General features: G+C 48.5%; 1 protein-coding gene across 3 annotated transcripts in view; it reads right to left on the minus strand.

Moving 5' to 3' along the window:
* Positions 1-8,035: 8,035 nt before the first annotated feature.
* Positions 8,036-17,582, minus strand: part of nphp4 (nephrocystin 4) — a 93,475-nt gene continuing 83,928 nt past the window's right edge. Inside the window, exons 22-30 of one of the 3 annotated variants that reach the window (XR_002873495.1) lie at positions 17,414-17,497; positions 15,394-15,544; positions 15,197-15,267; positions 14,967-15,052; positions 14,416-14,587; positions 13,003-13,182; positions 11,880-12,036; positions 10,899-11,042; positions 8,886-9,020 (exon numbers count right to left, since the gene is read on the minus strand). Coding sequence is in view for 2 of the 3 variants with exons in the window: in XM_023956270.1 (XP_023812038.1) it covers positions 8,880-9,020; positions 10,899-11,042; positions 13,003-13,182; positions 14,416-14,587; positions 14,967-15,052; positions 15,197-15,267; positions 15,394-15,544; positions 17,414-17,497 (1,029 nt within the window). In the remaining variant the exon portion in view is untranslated. Of the gene's footprint in view, positions 9,021-10,898; positions 11,043-11,879; positions 12,037-13,002; positions 13,183-14,415; positions 14,649-14,966; positions 15,053-15,196; positions 15,268-15,393; positions 15,545-17,413; positions 17,498-17,582 lie in introns of those variants that run through there. The other 2 variants (XM_023956270.1, XM_023956271.1) reach the window with 2 other exon arrangements.

A 17,582-nucleotide genomic window follows, 5' to 3' on the forward strand; every position in this document is an offset into this window, starting at 1 on the left:
GTTCATGTAAAGACTTCACTGCGGTGGAAACGACAGACGTGGAAAATCTTCATCGTCCCGTCACAGACTAACTGTCCCCCCCCCCCGTCAGGACATTAGCATTTATGAATTCTGTGTTGGGTGAGGGGGGACAGTGTTCTGCAAGCTGTCTTTATAATTGCGGCTCTGAGTGATCTGGGATCAGAGCCACACTCTTCATCACCATGAGGGCGCGCTCTAACTGGAAGACTCTGGACTGGCGCCGCTCCACTTCATGCTTTATATTTAATGCGCCTCACAGTCTGCCAGCTTTACATTCCAGATCCAGGACTAAACGCTTCACAGGTTTGCCTGCCTGCAGAAAAATCTGAGGGTCACCTGGTTCCAGGATGAGTGTTAGACTGACTGCTGCTGTTTGTCCTTCATCCGCTGTCATTAGCGGGAAGAAGCACCAAAGAGGATCTAACTTCTGCTCTCTTCATCCCCTCCAGTGACGGAGAGATGAACGTGTCTGACCTGAAGAGGATCTGCTGCGCTCCTCTCAGCCTCCATGCTGCTGGCAGGAGGACCCATGAGGAGCTGTGAGGGTCCTGAACACATCCCAGCTGCTGTACTTACCTGAAAACCTCACTGCTGCTCCAGAACAGGAAGGTGTGGAAGTGGCCACTCAGCTGCTACTGCCGGGGGGGGGGGGGGGGGGGGGGGGGCTTTGAGGTGAATTCCTGCACAGATGCTTCAAACTTTGAGGAGGAGTTTGAGTCAAATCCATCAGACATCTGAAGTTTTCTCCAGAATGCAGAAACATTGTCAACTGCAAAGGGGAGCTGACTTTCTTCTTCTTTGCTCCATCTGGCCACGCCCTCAACGGTGACATCACCTGTGGGGGTGCTGGCGGGTGACAGGGGGGTCTTCTTTGCCTTATGCTCTTCAGAAGAACAGTCATAAAGGCTGTAAGGCTGCAGGTGAGAGCAGGTCTGGACCATCAAAGGGATGTCAGCTGCTGGTAGAAAGGCCCGTTTCTGACAGGAGGAAACCAGAACCACCCGGTCCGGAAGGTGTCTGATCTGCCGGCAGATCTTCTCTGCACCCCTCCCCACACGGAGGACGTCGTTAAACTCTAACCGACGACAGAAAACAGTTTGATGTCGTCTTTTTTTCTGACAGAAACCTTTTAAACTGTTGAGAAAATTCTTTTACAAATTCACCTGAAGACGACAGAAACGACGGCCCTGAAGGTCAGAAGGAACAAATGATGAATAAACAGAAATCTAATCAGCTGTTTTTATGTGTGCATTAAATAGTCTGGGGGGGTAGCCCCCCCTCACAGGTCTGATGATGACGGCCAGAGACGGGTCAAACTGACAGCTGGACAAAGACGTTCATAGTAGGGTTGGGCGATGTCCCTTAAATTGCCAGTTGATAATGTTTGCAGTAAACCATCGGGATTGACTTTGATAATGTCGGGGGGGGGGGGGGGGGTAATTTTTCGCTATTATATAATTATTATTCGTTATTTTCCTTTATTACTTTATTTAATTTATTTCCCAACAAATGACTCATCCGCAATGATCCAGTATAAACTGAGGGAAGTGACTTTAACAAAAAAAAAACAATAGAAGAGAATTTGTCCGCTTAATTATTCAAGTGGACCGGTTGAGCGCGGACTTACAGCTTTGTGTTTGAGGGGAAGGGAGGATGCTTCGTTACGTGTGCGCTATGTGTGGGAGATTTAGGACTGCCATCCGTCCTGCAGCTGTAGGGGAACGAGCTACCGGACTCAGGAGAACCGGGTCTCCCGGTAAAAGTGTGTGTCCGGGCAGAGCTCGGACCGTCAGCTCACACAGCGGCTTTGGGGCGGTGTGTGAGCTGTTCAAAGCAGAAATGTGGCTCAGTTTTTAGAAACTGTTCAAACAATCACGTGGATTTGTGTTTCCAGTTGTGTCCCGACAAAATAAAGGCTGATGTTATTCCACATATTTATGTGCAGCCAAGATGCAGATTGCAGCATTTCTGCATGGATTTATGTCCATCAAAGGCTAAATGTTGTTAGCCCGTGTTAGCCTCTCCTAGCCCTGCCTTCTTCCAGCTCCGTTCTTCCACAGAAAAAGCACGGATTAAAATGAAAATGATGAGCGAACAGGCGCTTCATAATAACATTAATAAAAGCACGTTTAGAAGATCATCTCGTTTATTACGGAGCTGCCAGATATCTATGCATGTAGCCTCTCAGTGGAACTCGTTTCCTCTTCCAGTATTTCCAACACTACTGTGCATGTGTGAATGATTTATTCTGACTGAAAGTGGGACCATGTGCACGTTTGTTATAATCGGTAAAAGTTTTTCTGGGCCCATGAACACGGTTGGATTCTAATCCCACCATTGATCCCATCAAGATATTTTGCACATGTAACCACGGCTTATGGTGTCGACTCTCAGCGTGGTGGGGGCGTGGCCTCACCATGGTGTCATCCATCGTGAGGCCAGTCAGCCATCACATCGTCCATCGGCACAACCCTAGTTCATAGCTAACCTGCCTTCACCAAACTGCTCGTTGATTGACAGGAGAGCATGAAGCAGAGAAACTCGGGCAGACCTGCAACTTTCTGACGGCCGGGAAGGATCTCACTTCACACCACTTCTGAGGAGCGGCGAGCTCCATGGAGGGGAGGATTCTGCCACTGAGATCAGCAGGAGCTCCAGGTTCACCTGGAAAGGTGGAGCAGAGAAGAATCTGGCCCACCTCAGGTTCTGACCCTGCAGATGAGTAACAGCAGAGCAGGATGGAGACGGCAGAAGATTATGACCGGATCAGAACCACAGAGCAGAAACACACCAGACCTCCTCCTGGAAAAGGTCACCTGGTGGTCAATTCAATTTTATTTGTAGCCCAAATTCACAACAACAGTCGTCTCGGTGGGCTTTGTATCGGTAATTGAAAAAGTAAAACATGAACTCAAAAGGATCATAAATACATAGACTTCAATAGGAAAATACTAAAATGAACTAACAAACTGACTAAGCTAAACTGGTCATCCCTGCCCTTAGACCCCCCTTCTCTGTAAGGAAAAACTCCCTAAAAAAACGGATTCCGGAAGAAAAGAAGAAACCTCAGGGGTGATGAAGGAGGGATCCTCCCCCAGGACGGACAGGCGATTTACCAGAACTCTTAGAGAAGAATTAACTTATCTAAATCTACAACTACATATATAAAGTTCAGCAGACGAGCTTCATCCAGCTGGAGGTGGGGGGACAGTCGGGGCGCGAGTCGAGCCAGAGGCAGGATCCACAGCCAGGTGTAGGAGCAGGAGCAAAGGCGAGGTAAACGGTCAGGAACTGGAGCACGGATGAACCAACTGGAGTCTGGAAGCACTCCCACTCCCCAGGAGGGGAAAGAGGGAAGGAGGGACAATACATGAATCACTGCACCAAACAGAGGCATGGAGAACTAAATGATGAATAATGATCAAGAATAGAGGAGAGGAAGGGTAGAAGTAGAGAAAAGAGGACAGAACCCCAGTGCACCATAGTTACCCCAGCTTCAACTTCTAGCAGCCTTTTAAAAGAAATAGTTATTATTAAGTTTAATTTAAACACATTAACATTAAGTTAAATAATCTCTGAATACTAACTAGTCTGACAATAAGCCTGTCCACAGAGGAATGTTTTCAGTCTAGCTTTGAATGTAGAAACTGAGTCGGCCTCTCTTCCATGAGCTGGGAGTTTATTCCATAAAACAGGGGCTTGGTGGCTAAACGCTCTGGTCAGAGAGGAACGGTCCAAAAAAGAGCATCTTCCTGAAAATGAGGACATGTTACACACAAAGACATTAGGGGGTGCCGCCTGCTGACCTCCAATCAGATTTTACCCCTGGAGCCCCCCCCCCCCCCCCCCATGGCCAGTCTGTGCAGGCAGGATGGTGACACCTGAGGAAGAGTTTCCGGCTCATCTTCATCCACAAAGGTGGGAACCCCCCCTGGTTAATCTGTGTCCGTTTATTTAAGCACTAAAAGGAAAAATCCCAGAGGGGAGGTTTGCTTCTGGGGGGGTTGTGAGAACATAATTCATGGTTTATCTCACTCACTCTCCCTCTGCCTGAACCTGGCTCAGAGGTGAGGGCCCATTATCTGCCTCGTGAATATTTAGGGGCTCCTGGAGCTGGGGGGGTCATATCAGCCGCTCTGATCACCGGATTCATTAATCCGATCAGATCTGCACGTCTGATACGCCGGACAGGATGAACCCGGAGAACCGGCAGTGAGAAGAAAGACGGGGGAGTCTCCATCTTCATCCGCTTCCAAAGAGCCGCCAGTCCTCATTATGACGGCGCTGCTGGGCTGACGGCCAATCACAGCTCAGATTCCCGCCCCCCCCCCCCGTAAACAGCTGGGATATGAGAGCAGGAATCCAGTGGCTGATTTATAGAGACTTGATTGAATCCAGGAAACGGACAGAGTGTAAAGTCATTAAATCCCTGAAGAATGGAGCTGCTTGGATCTGATTGAATAATTCCTCCTTAAAACGCAACACTTCTTATTTCTGCAGGCCGTCCTCAGTTATTCCCAGTTATTCAGGTTTGGCATCAGAACAGCAGCTTTGGAAATGTTCGGCTGCTTTTGAACCTTTTCTCTCTCCATCCTTTGTTTGGTGGGGGGGGGTTGAAAATCAACATTTCCACCGTAAATCTTTGTGACTCCTGGTGAAGCTGGACATCTGGGACGCTCTCAGAGGCAGATGTGGACCAACATCTGTCTGCTTGGACATCACTCCCTCACCAACAGGCCACAGTGTGTGAGGCTGCATGACTGTGTGTCTGATGTGGGGGTCTGCAGCACGGGGGCACCTCAAGGGACTGTGCTCCCCCCACTCCTGTTCACATCAGACTTTAAATACGACTCCCCCCACTGTCACTTGCAGCAGTTCTCAGAGGACAGTGCCATTGTGGGCTGTGTATTGGGGGGGTGAGCAGGAGTGCAGGGGGGTCATCTCTGACTTTGTGGACTTTAGTGAAAACAACCACCAGCTGGTCCTGGACTTCAGGAGGTCCACCACACCCACCGGTGAACATCCAGGGTTCAGTGGCAGGGCAGTGCAGGGGGCAGTGCAGGGGGCGGTTCAATTCAATTTTTTATTTGTATAGCCCAAAATCACAACAACAGTCGTCTCGATGGGCTTCGAAGTAAAACATGAACTCAAAAGGATCATGAATACAAAGAGTTCAATAGAAAAATACTAAAATGAACTAACAAACTGACTAAGCTATACTGGCATCCCTGCCCTTAGACCCCCCTTCGCGGTAAGGAAAAACTCCCAAAAAAACCGGATTCCGGAAAAAACGAAGAAACCTCAGGGGTGCCCACATGAAGGAGGGATCCTCCCCCAGGACGGACAGGCGATTTACCAGAACTCTTAGAGAAGAATTAACTTATCTAAATCTACAACTACATATATAAAAGTCCAGCAGACGAGCTTCATCCAGATGGAGGTGGGGGGACAGTCGGGGGCGCGAGTCGAGCCGGAGACAGGAACCACAGCCAGGTGTAGGAGCAGGAGCAAAGGCGAGGTACTCGGTCAGGAACTGGAGCACGGATGAACCAACTGGAGTCTGGAAGCACTCCCACTCCCCAGGAGGGGAAAGAGGGAAAGAGGGACAATACATGAATCACTGCACCAAACAGAGGCATGGAGAACTAAATGATGAATTATGATCAAGAATAGAGGAGAGGAAGGGTAGAAGTAAAAAAGGAAAGAGGACAGAACCCCAGTGCACCATAGTTACCCCAGCTTCAGTGCAGGGGGCAGTGCAGGCAGAGACAGGAGGAGACCTAAACTGTCCTGCTGAGCCAAATGCTGAGTCATCATATCTGTTTCATTTGGGGAAAACTTTTCATTTCTGACATCATCATCATGGAGCCACATAAACATTATCCTCTCTGAGGACAAAAACCATCCTGGATCCTCTGAAGCTTCATGAAAGGATTTTAACATTTTCACTTTATACCTTCGGCTGATTCAGCCTTTCAGTTTCTGATTCTGGATTAAAACTCAAATCCACTAAAAAGGAAAAAATGAAACCTGAGACAAAGCAGTCGTCCCAAAGCATCCAGCTGAACGCCTCATCGGATGTTTTCCCGCCTCTGGATCACGGATTCTCCTTAAACCCTCAGACTGAAGCCACACTGCTGCTAGCCGGCGGCTGTGACCCCTGTGGCGCCGCTGTGACCCCTGACCTTTTAACAGCAGGAGGATCTGCTGGTGGAGGAGCAACCACAGAATAAAAACAGGTTTTAGAGATCAAACCTAAACCGTCACGGACCTTCATGAAGCTCCTCGGTGAACGCCGTCCAACGGCTGCAGGGCAGCAGTTTCATCAGAAACCAAAGGAAGATGGACCCGCCCCCACACACACACACACACACACACACACACACACACAGTCACTGCGCAGACTTAGATGGATGAGGAGGGATGTAATGTTGGACCAGGATGATGAAACGGCAGATGTCTTTGAAGCACATCACATTTGTACAGATGACCATTTCTAGAAGAAACGTCACTTTCAGGTGTTTCTTCAGGTGTTTTTGGAAAAGTACACATCTGCAGACACACACTCTGTGTTGTTCCTTTTGATCAGTTTTCATTTTTGCAATCCTTCTTGTATAATTGAATGAAAACTATCCTCTTTCCAAGGAGGAGCTGAGACGCCTCCTACTGGTCAGTGGAAGCAATGCAAACGCCTTCCATCCCCGACTGCAGCAGTGGCTGATGGGAAGGCGTCCTGCTGGGATGCTTAATGAAGTGAAGAAATTTGCTTTTCATTTTTCAGAGATAAAAATGCATCTCTTCAGTAATTTGAGGTTTTATTGTCAGGCCCTCCTCTCTGCCATCCGGGGGGGTTGCTAGGATACATATCAGTTACAGACCTGGCTGTGCGCTTTCACAGACGTACGCCCACTCAGGAGGCGCAGACCAGCATCAGACTCACGGTGCGTATGAGCGCAGTCAGAGCATCAGACGCGCAGGCAGCCGCGCAGACAGCTGCACAGGCTGCAGCTAACGGCACTAACAAGGTGAGCGGCTGTCCACCAACTGGACTGGCACCACTAATGAAGTGTCAGCAGCAGCTGTGCACCGGGAGAGCAGAACCGTGAAGATCCTGGTAATAAGATCACAACGTGAACGTTTTCCAAGAAGACAGAAATTCTGGTATTTTCCTGAAACGGTGGAACATTTCCTCCATGCTCCAGCAGCAGAAACATGACAGCTGCTACCGTCTCCACCCAGCAAGAACCAATCCCAGCCCTCCAACTCCAAATTCCTACAAACTCTGGGCCGGTTGTCACGGTTACCATTCCTAGCTACTCTGGGATGTCAATCCAAGACAACCAGAAGCTTCTGTATGAACGTGATCAGCAGCAGAACATGAACCCACAGCAGAAGCATCAGAGTCCCGCTTCTCCTCACTGCTTCAGTCTGAGTGCAGCTTTTGGATTTCCCACAATCCCACAGGGCGTCTGTCAGCCGCTGCTCGCCGTTTTTGTTCCAGTGCCTCAGATCGCTTCTCCACGCCGTGGGATCTAAACCTGTCTGGACGGGTCTTCTGTGAAGACGCCTTAGTGGTCCCAAGGACAGGCCAGCGACGGGTCACGGTGAGGGTCAAAAAGGTTACGAACAGTCCGAAACAATGACACCAGTCAGAAAGATTGAAAAACCTGGAAACACTAAAAACCACCAGAAACACTAAAAACAGAATCACTGATTAACAGTCAGAAACACCATCAAAGTGAAAAACAGCTTTACAACAACAAAACATCAAAAACTGTAAGAAAAAAGAGGAAAACAACAGAATAGTAACAGTCTAAAGAGTCAGAAAGGCTAACAACAGTCAGAAAAACAGGAAACAGTGCCGTCACCATCCTTCACCCTCCTGGTCTCCATCCAGATTCTCGGACTCTTCTTTTGGCGTTTAAGGTTGCAGCGGGGGTGCATTTAGTTTCCGACAAACGTCAGAGGACAAGCATCACGCAGCGTTAGTCCCACAGACCCCCACAAGACCATCTGATGGAAATCAGCTTTATTGTGAAACTATTCCAACAAAATCTGAACAAACACATCTGCCTCAGCAGAAATAGAGACCAAAACAATTCTTCTTTGTGTAAATACATCAGAAGAAGAAATCAGATCAATAACAGACACGGCGTCACAAACTCATCGTTTCAGCCAAACGGCCAGAGGAGGCGGAGCTTCATCTACGTCCAGAGGACAACAGAGTGACAGGAGATGCGGTTTCATGAGGCTTCAGCGCGGTGCTGAGGCTGATCCTGCATTCTAATGAGAGGAAGGAGGCGTGATGGCGGCGCGGGGGTGTAGGGATTGTGTAACTGTGTTACATAACACAAATGCACGGCCGCCTGCCTGTCTCCGCTTTAGAAAGGGAAGACACCGTGGAGGGTGCTGGTGTTAATGAGGCCAACGTGGAGAGATGTGTGCCTCCCGGAGAAGGCGCACCTCATTACGGCGCCGTTTGTGGTGATGCTGGGGAGGAGCGCACGCTGCTGGGACACGCGGCCGACAGCCTCTTGACTCGTCTTCCATTAAAACTCCATCTTCACACGCGGTTCAAGTGGCTTTTTCTGGTCATTACAGTTCCTGAGATGTGGCGGCTGTCCCCCTCAGGCTGCATGGACACACTTTGGACATGAGCTGCCGGCGTTTGCGGCACAGGAATCAGACCAGCAACCACAAAAAATAACAGATTTTCTGCCTCTGGAGCAAAAACAGGAGCTCCTCGTTTTCAACGTCTTTTTTCTTTGGTTGAACTTTCTGATTGAAACCAAACTAATAACTATAATCATTCAAAGTAATGTTTTTTTAAAAATCTTTTACTTCAAAAAAGTTTCCTCTCAGGAATAGTTGACCTTCACGCAGAACGTCTCCTCCGTCGCCTCCTCCAGGTTGTTCACGTAGACCAGAATCTCTGCAGAACCCGGAGTCTGTGTGGGAGCGAAGCGCAGTCCGATGGCGTGGCTCTCCCCGCCGTCAACCTGAACGTGGTCGAAAAACAAACGTTTTCTGTGAGATTAAAGGAAAAAGATCACTTCAGCTGAACAGCAGCTACACGTCTGAATGTCTGGTTCCTGATTGGACGGTGGGACAGCAGAATCACAGACATGTCTCTGCTGGTCCTGTTTGCTACTGAGCCAAAGGAATCCTGCTTTTTTAGCAGACTCCTGGACGGCAGCTTCATGCCAAAAATGGAGCTTTTTTGGAGTCATGAAGGCGTCCTCCATGAAGAGCCATGATCATAAACTGCATCCACTGCTACCTGGTCTCAGTGGGTTTGAGAAGGAGAAGCATCTACAGCCGCATCTCCAAGAAGATGCCGTGTTTCTTCTAAGCTGCAGGTCCAGCCCAGCCAGCAAGGCCCAGGGGTGTCCACCAGGCAGCAGCTAGCGCAGTGAGCCCCCCCACCGAGTGTCCACCTAAACCCATGTGGGCAAACACAAGTGGGCCACCATGGAAACCGTCTGGAGCCCACTTGGCATTGCTGGCTGAGAGGTTTGACCGTTTCACACCTGCAGACGCCCACATCCGCCCCAAAGGGCAGTTGGGGCTAAAGCTTTTCTACGTTTTCATAGTTCCCCCCCAGCGCCGGCGGAGGGTTCCTTATGTAACTCCAGGAGTGATTTCTGGAAAAAGAACATCATTACAGGGAAACAAATCAAGTTTTTTCAGCTTCATGACATTTTGCTGTCTTTGTTTGTAATTATTCTGGGATGTAATGAAGGGAGGACGGAGCAGAATGCTGCAGAGCTGTCCACTCAGACTTCATAGCCTGCAGGATATTTGTTTCCTTTCCGCTCCTTGTTTATGCTCACCGTGTTTCTTCCTCCTCCATTTTAGCTTTAATAGGCAGAAGAAATTTATGGATCAATTCTGCTCATTTATGGCGGAGTCTCCTCTGAAAAGCACTGCAGTATTGATCTGTGCTTTGATTTTCTTCCTTTTGGTGGCTTTATAATGCAAACTATGGTTAAAAAAATCTGCTGTGTCATGCTAGAATGAGTCAGCAATGATGTGACCATGACAACAGCAGCAGTAACAGCTCTGTGTGTGTGTCACACAAACGCTGCAGCCTATGGATGACTATAAACCCCCCAGGAAGGATTTGACTGTCATGGAGGGGGCACAATGTTTTAGGAAATCAGTCAGGGTTCATTTGATTTCAGCTGCAGGTGTAACAGCTGTGTCCACATCACCAGGGGGGGGGGGGGGGGGGGGGGGGTATGTACACCGGCACAGTCACAAACCAGATCAATCTGTCTGAAACAAGTGTTGATCAGCTCCACCTAAGCCGTCATAAACCCATTTTCAAATGACATAAATCAATAATCAATATTAGAAAATACCATCTGGATTGAGTTACTGTAGGTTTATGTCACTCTAATGTAAAACTGACCAATCACAGCAACAACACACATGTGATGTCATCAACACGGATCAGTCCATCATTCCAGTCCAATGTGTGGACAGACTTTGAATAAAGTCATGTGACCATCCAGTGTCTAGAATGTTCTAAGAATGTTCCCTTTGGATTCTTTGGATGTGGAAAAACAACAATGGTGAACTTTAGGAAACTAACATGTGAATGGATTTGACATTCATTCTAGTTTACTTGTTGGTTTGGACACAGATTTCATTAACTTGATGATCTGGAAGAAATCCAAGAATCTGGAAAACTGTTCAGTAGCAGGAATTTCTGTCTGAGTCTCACTGCTGGAAGTTTGGATCAAGAGGATCTGGATCCACAGAGGATCTGGATCCACTTTAGGGCAGAGGATCTGATCCAATCGGATCGTTCCAAAGGAACCAATATCGACTCGTAATAGGATTGTTGTTGAAATGAATCGCTACCCCCCCACCTCAAAGCGTTCTTCTCTGAACTGCAGCAGGTCTGGACGGTCGCTGTGCAGCAGGAACGTACGGCGGCTGCTGTACGGGTTTCTATAGGTCATTCTCTTGGAGCTGCCCCGCCCACTTCCAACCGGGATGCACAGTTCAAATGCCTGCAGATACACACACAGACATACACACACACACACACACACACACAGAGTTAACTAATAAACCGGATCTGGTTGGTTGGTTACTGCAGACGTATTGGACCTACTGCAAAAATGTTTTCTTTTAGTTTTTTTTAGTTTCATCTTTTTTTATTGAGCATCAGAAATCCTGATATGTACAGAAACAAAGGCAAATGTCAGAAATTATTCAAACGATGCTCTTTTCTTTTCAAACCAGACAAACATCTGATGCAGCACTAAGGCTCAGAGTGACGACGACACAAGAAACCAAAATGTGAAACCCAGAGAGTCGTTGGAAACGGCTGCTTGGGAACAGGTTTGAGCTCATTAAAGTGTGATAGCATCGCCCCACACGGATAGAGATGTGTCTCAAGGATCCACACTGGAAGGAGCTGGTTGGGGTCCCCGGGAATCGAACCCTGATTTCCCACGTGCTGGTCTGACACTCAGCCGACTGATGACCGTCTGTTCTTTATTTATTGTTGAATATGCCAAAAATGGAGGCGGACGGTCCCAGACTCACGTTCACTTTATACGGCGACCAGTATTTCTGTGGGGTGTCCGATAGAAACTGGCAGATATAGACCATGATGCATTGCATTTGAACCCTTTTATGTTCAAAGACATTTTTTAAATGTTAATGTTTAGATTATCTTCACAACAGTGGATTCAGTCTTTGTAAAATGTTTCTATGTAGGGTTGCACGATAACATTGGATACCGGTATCAGCTGATAGTGGACATTATGTCGTCATGCCGATAATTCGCAGATAAAATGGACCGACAACCAAAAGCTTACAGTTGTGGCTTCCTCACTCACCACTGTGTGTTTAGTTGTGCCAGCAGGGTGTCTGCTCACCCCCCCATCCTGCAAGCTTCTGTCACATGTACGTGACATGATCTCTCAGCGCCTGCGCCAGAGAGCTCTGTCTGCAACACGGAGCAGCTCTCACCCATGTGGGTCTGTGTCACCGTGTCTGAGACCAACGACAGAAGTGTCACAAAGAGGGAAAGAGGTCAAGCTGTAACACCACCAATCTCACCAGCTGTTTAAAAATTCACCACTGCCATGTAGAAAAGAACATGAAGCTGCAGTCTTTGCTAGTGCTCAGTCTGGGAAAAATACGCAAAGCATCTGGGCAGCGTTTGAAAATTATATTCAAAATATTGGTAGAGTATTGGTATCGGCTACAAGAGGCAGGAAATATCGGGTATGGGTTGTGAAAAGTCACTTTCGTGCATCACTATTTCTATGTATTTGGTCTCTACTAATATTGATGTCATATCTCAAAACTAAGTAGTGAGCAGAGTCTGGACTGGTTCTTCAGAGTCTTTAGGGGTTACAGGAAGGAATGAGGGCAATAGAATAACTAATACTCCAGTTATGAGACATGACCAGGCATTAGAAACGTGTTTATGAAGCCTTATTAGGACATCTAGAAGACATTCATTTGCATTTGTAGATGTCTTACAAATGAGTTAAATTCACCAAAGACAAAAGGTGTTTGAAATGTTTCTGAGGCTACATGAATGTAACAATGGAATAATCCACAGGATTAACACGAAAATGTTTCTACCTCAGAGTCACCCAGGTGTGTCACATGACCACACATGTTTTTACTGATTCATTTATCAAGTGAAAATGCTGCTTTCCTTCAGTTTACAAAAGAAAAACAAGAACATGTTACAGTGTAATGCCCAACGGAAAGGCAAAGGAGGAGCGTGAAGGTTCTGATGGTGAGGATACCTGCCCATCCTTACCTGTCCATACCTGTCCCTTTCCAGCCCCCCCTGCACTGCTTCCTCCTGATTACCTGCTCCAGGTGTGTTCAGTCAATCAGAGTGTGGGCACGCCGGAGTCAGCTGATTCTGATCACAGAGTGCAGAGGGAACTGCTGGTAGTTCTGTGGACCAGAGGCGGGGAGCCCCCCCCTCCTGTTTACCTTTGAGAGGACGGGCCGGTGGATGCTGAGACAGAGCAGCCAGGCGGCGAGCAGCCCATGTTGCTCACCCTCCACAGCATTCACATACATGAAGCGGCGGCCGGCCTGCCACGGCTGCAGCTTCAGCTGCAGCTCCTGCACGGCGCCGGGAGGCAGAACAAACACGCCGGCCGGGTCCACCTGGAGACAAAGGGGGGCGAGAAAGCCAAGCAGTGAGGCGTTGTTCACGTGTGAGAAGACGAAAGAGGCAACGGAAACGCTGGCGGGTGGAGGGAGGCGGGGCAGACAGACAGACGGACACATGGAGTGTACTTCAGCCTGGCAAAGAGCTGTCACAGTCAACTGAACCTTTGACATTTTATACACGAGTTCACATCACTGAAAAAGATACTTCTTAGACAAAAATCTCCAAAAGCAGACAAAAGGAGGCAAATGAAACCTGCAGATTCCTCTTCATCCATTGATGAACTAGCTTTCATCAACTCTAGAGTGAGACGCACAAATACTGAGATCACACACTACTAGAGCCGCCAGTATTGAAGTAGTTCCAAAGACCGATGTTCCATCATCAGAATTTTTCTGCTTTTTGTCAAATTGTGCTCAGATGTTTGTTTGAAGACAACAACACACTGATGATACGAGCACCACCTCTGTTCTTCATCTCCTCTTCAAAGGAGAACAGAGAGGAAGAACCTCTTCACCTTATCTGGTGATATTAATGATTTACAAATGGCACTGGATGAGCAGAGCGCCGTTTGGCGTCCCTGACAGTCAGAAAACATTCAGCAGGACTTCTGAGCAAGAGAGGCTTGTTGTGTGTGAGCGCTTGTTAGACAACTGATGATGGGAACACATGGAGCACTGCTTCAGGTCCAGGTGGAGCGCTGCTTCAGGTCCAGCTAATTGATCAAAATGAGGCGTTTTCTTCTGACGTTGGTTCGTTTCTTTGCCCTCAGGGATCCTTTGGATGCCGTTTCTCCACAAACCAAAGGAGATCTTCTCATCTGAGTTTTCACCTGCTTCCATTTGAAAAGACCCGTTTGCAACTGAGGAACAACTGCTGTGTGTGAAAATATGCTGATGACAAGCTTCTGTACCATCAAGATCAAATACGCCTACACACAACGCACACGACTACACAATAAACTACACACATACCTACAAAACACGCACAACACATTTGCAGACACACATTTACACACCGACGGTGGCAGACTGTTATGCTTGGCGGTGACCGGCTCAGCGGCAGCATTGTACGTTTTGGTGTCCTACTATGGAACTCTGATGGTGGTGAGAACGGGATTCAAACCTGCACTCAAGGGCTGACTGCTCTCCCACTGCACCACAGCTCATCCAGTAAAAGCTGGTGACATAATGAGGCAGTCACTGTGGAAACTCAGTGTCAGCATTTACCTGAAGCTCCCTGGGGTGTGAGGGGAAACACCTGACGGTGTGAACCGCCTTCCTGCCCCTCAGAATCACCGCCTGGCAGTGCTGCTGCCCCGTCACACAGCTGACGTCCACCCGCTCCAGGAAGTGCACGAAAATCTGCCAAATCTGGGAGGGCGCTGCCATCCACGCGTCCCTAGACAGGAAACAAGACCCCCATCAGGAGAGGGGGGCATGGGGGCAGAAACCTCCCCTGCCTGGGGGGGGGGCATCGTAACTGCTGGTGGTGATGACCAACCAGTGCAGATCTCAGGAGCTCCTTTGGATGTTTGGGGAGTCCAGACGCTCAAAAGATTGTTTCATTAGTGAATAGTGTTCAGCAAAGGGCCACGTCCAATTGCTGTGTGCGTGTGCGCGTGTGCTGTGTGTTTTGTGCGCGTGTGCTGTGTGTTTTGTGCGCGTGTGCTGTGTGTTTTGTGCGCATGTGCTGTGTGTTTTGTGCGCGTGTGCTGTGTGTTTTGTGCGCGCGTGTGCGCGTGCACGTGTGCACGATCAGCACAGCACAGTTTACTTACACGAACAGCATCACAAAGAAGAGTCTGATGTCCGGACTGGGACTCCCAGGAACCTTCAGGAACACATGCTGAGGCCCCCCCGGCACCTGTGCAGGAAAAGGGAGGGGGGAGAGGAGCAGGATGATGCAGCCCACAACTCATGACGGGGGGGGGGGTCATCCTAAGAGGCTTTCCCAAACACGGGGGGGGGATGCTGGTAAACCTGATAACAAATGGAGGGGGGGTCTCACCAGCGTTCTGGTCTGGCAGATGATGTCCGGGTCGCTGCAGCGCACAGCCGTCCCGCCGTCCGCTTGTCCGGCTACACCAACAAACGACAGCACACGTTAAAACACACGTGTGGTTTTTGACATGGAACCGGATCTTTCTGTCAACTTTCTGCTTGCTGTGCGTTTCCAACAGGATAAGAAAAGGGGGTCATACTGACCCGCTGGGTCGAGCGGCAGACGGATGGCCTTCTTCAGGAAACCAAGCTCGGGGTGGTAAAGCCGGAAAGTCTGATGCACCAGGTGGGGGGTCGGCTCCACCCGCAGGTGAAGGATGGCCAGGGGTCTGCCGCCCTCTGCTAGGAACGTGACCTGCAGACCGGAACTGGGGGGTCAGCGGGCAGAATCTCAATGTCCGTGTTTCATCAGCTCAGCTTTAGAAGATTTACGACGGACCACGCCCAACACTGGAATGTAGGCGGAGCCTGCTGACATCACAGCACATTCTGCTGCGGAAAACCTCACACCACACACACAAATGTACAAAGATACACACTAACACAGACAAATGAAGACAAAAACACCCAAAACACGCGCATACACACAGATGTAAACATACACAGATACATACACACACTTATATCACACAAAACACAGACTCTAATGCTAATACAAACAGAGAAAGATTTACATAAATACACAAAAATACAGACTCACACACACCCACAAAGGCCCACACACACACAAACCCACACCCATGCATGACAAACACACATACAGTACAATCACACAGTCCAGATCAACAAGACCTGAAGTACTTTCCAAAACCCAGAGGCAGATGGAGCTACGTACCAGACGGTTAAAGCGTCTACATCCTGCTATTCTGAACCTTCCAGAGTGAACTGGATCCATAAATATGATCATATGTTTCCTTTGGAACACTGGAGAATATTTTATATGAAATATGAATTATTCAGCAGCTCATTTTTCTATCCAGACGTAAGACGTCAACCATGACATCATCCTGCTCAGTGCAGCCGCTAGCTGCACTGAGAAAGCGTGTGTGTCTGTCAGCCTGGGGGCGGGGCTGGCAGCGCAGACTCTTCCTGGAAGGGGCGGTTCCTCACTTTGTGATGTCACAATGTGAGGATCCACTCATTTTTGTGGATTGGGGGGGTCTGGTGCTCAGAGAGCAGGTTTTTACAGGAATACTCTGAAAAGCGTGAATGGAGCGAAATATCACTTTGGGTTTGTTTTTGTGAGGAATAATCATTCTAATAAACTTGAAAGCTTAAAAAGTTGATTTTTTTTATATTTTTTAACTTGTCCTGTCCAACAGCTAGGCAAACAGATGAGAGCTGAGGGCCTCTTGTGTTGGACATATTTTACTTTAACAAGAGGGGTTATTAATCTTCAGACAAACCAAAGGTATGTCTGAATAAACCCCTTTTGTAATTGAGGCCAAACTTTATTCATTTCAATCATGTCTGAAAATCTTTGGTGTTGGACCGGACGGAAAAGGAAATAAAAAAAGTTTGAGTTGATTTAAAAGTTGATTTTGCGTGACCCTTTAACTCCCATGTCAGGACAAGGCCTGCCTCTGTAAACATGAAGCTTCTAGAAGTTTGAAGAGCCCGTTCAGACGTCCACATCTCTGAAGGTGTTCACTGTAGAGAGCCGTGAGGGGAATGCTCATCCAGGAGGACATGACGACATCCTCCCTGTTCCAGCCGTGTGTGTTCTCTGGCCACAGTTTAAATCTGCTCCTAATCCACTCATCCCAACTCCAGCTAACCTTCCCCGTCTGCTGTAACTCCTGCAGTCCGTCCGTGTGCAGCCTCCTGTCAGCAGGCAGCGTGATCAAATGTTTGTCATTCTGCAGGGCATGTGTGGGGCGTGTAAGTGTCAGCACTGCTGCTGCTGCTGCTGGCAGAAATCCGGTCCAGAGGTCACAGAGGTCAGGTCTGGATCAAATCTGTAACCCACTAAAACTGACAAGTCCCAACAGCTTTGCTGTCAGGAAGCCTGCTGTGGTTCTGCTGTCACTCAGAGAACATCAGCACAGCCAGAAGTGGAGCCATCCTGCAGGTCAGCAGCAGCCCGGGAGTGTGACGCCTGTGTGGGTCTGTGTGTACGTTTGGACTGGCTGCTGTACATTAGAATCTAACCACGATGTATGTCTGCAGATGGAGATAAGTCCTTTTGAAGCAGCAGAAAATGCTGCACAACGGGACTTTGTACCTGGATGGTTTTGGCAGCAGGGATCTTGGACGGGTTCTTCTTGGCCATCTGAGAAGTTTGGCTTGTGGGCAGGAAGCCGGGTCCCTGTGAGGGTTTGATAAGAGGCACAGCCGTTATCAGCCACCATTCAATCTGTACTTCCTGAACGAAGCGCATTCATGCTGGAAGT

This window comes from Oryzias latipes, chromosome 7, assembly GCF_002234675.1.
Source record: "Oryzias latipes chromosome 7, ASM223467v1".
Lineage (NCBI taxonomy): Eukaryota > Metazoa > Chordata > Actinopteri > Beloniformes > Adrianichthyidae > Oryzias > Oryzias latipes.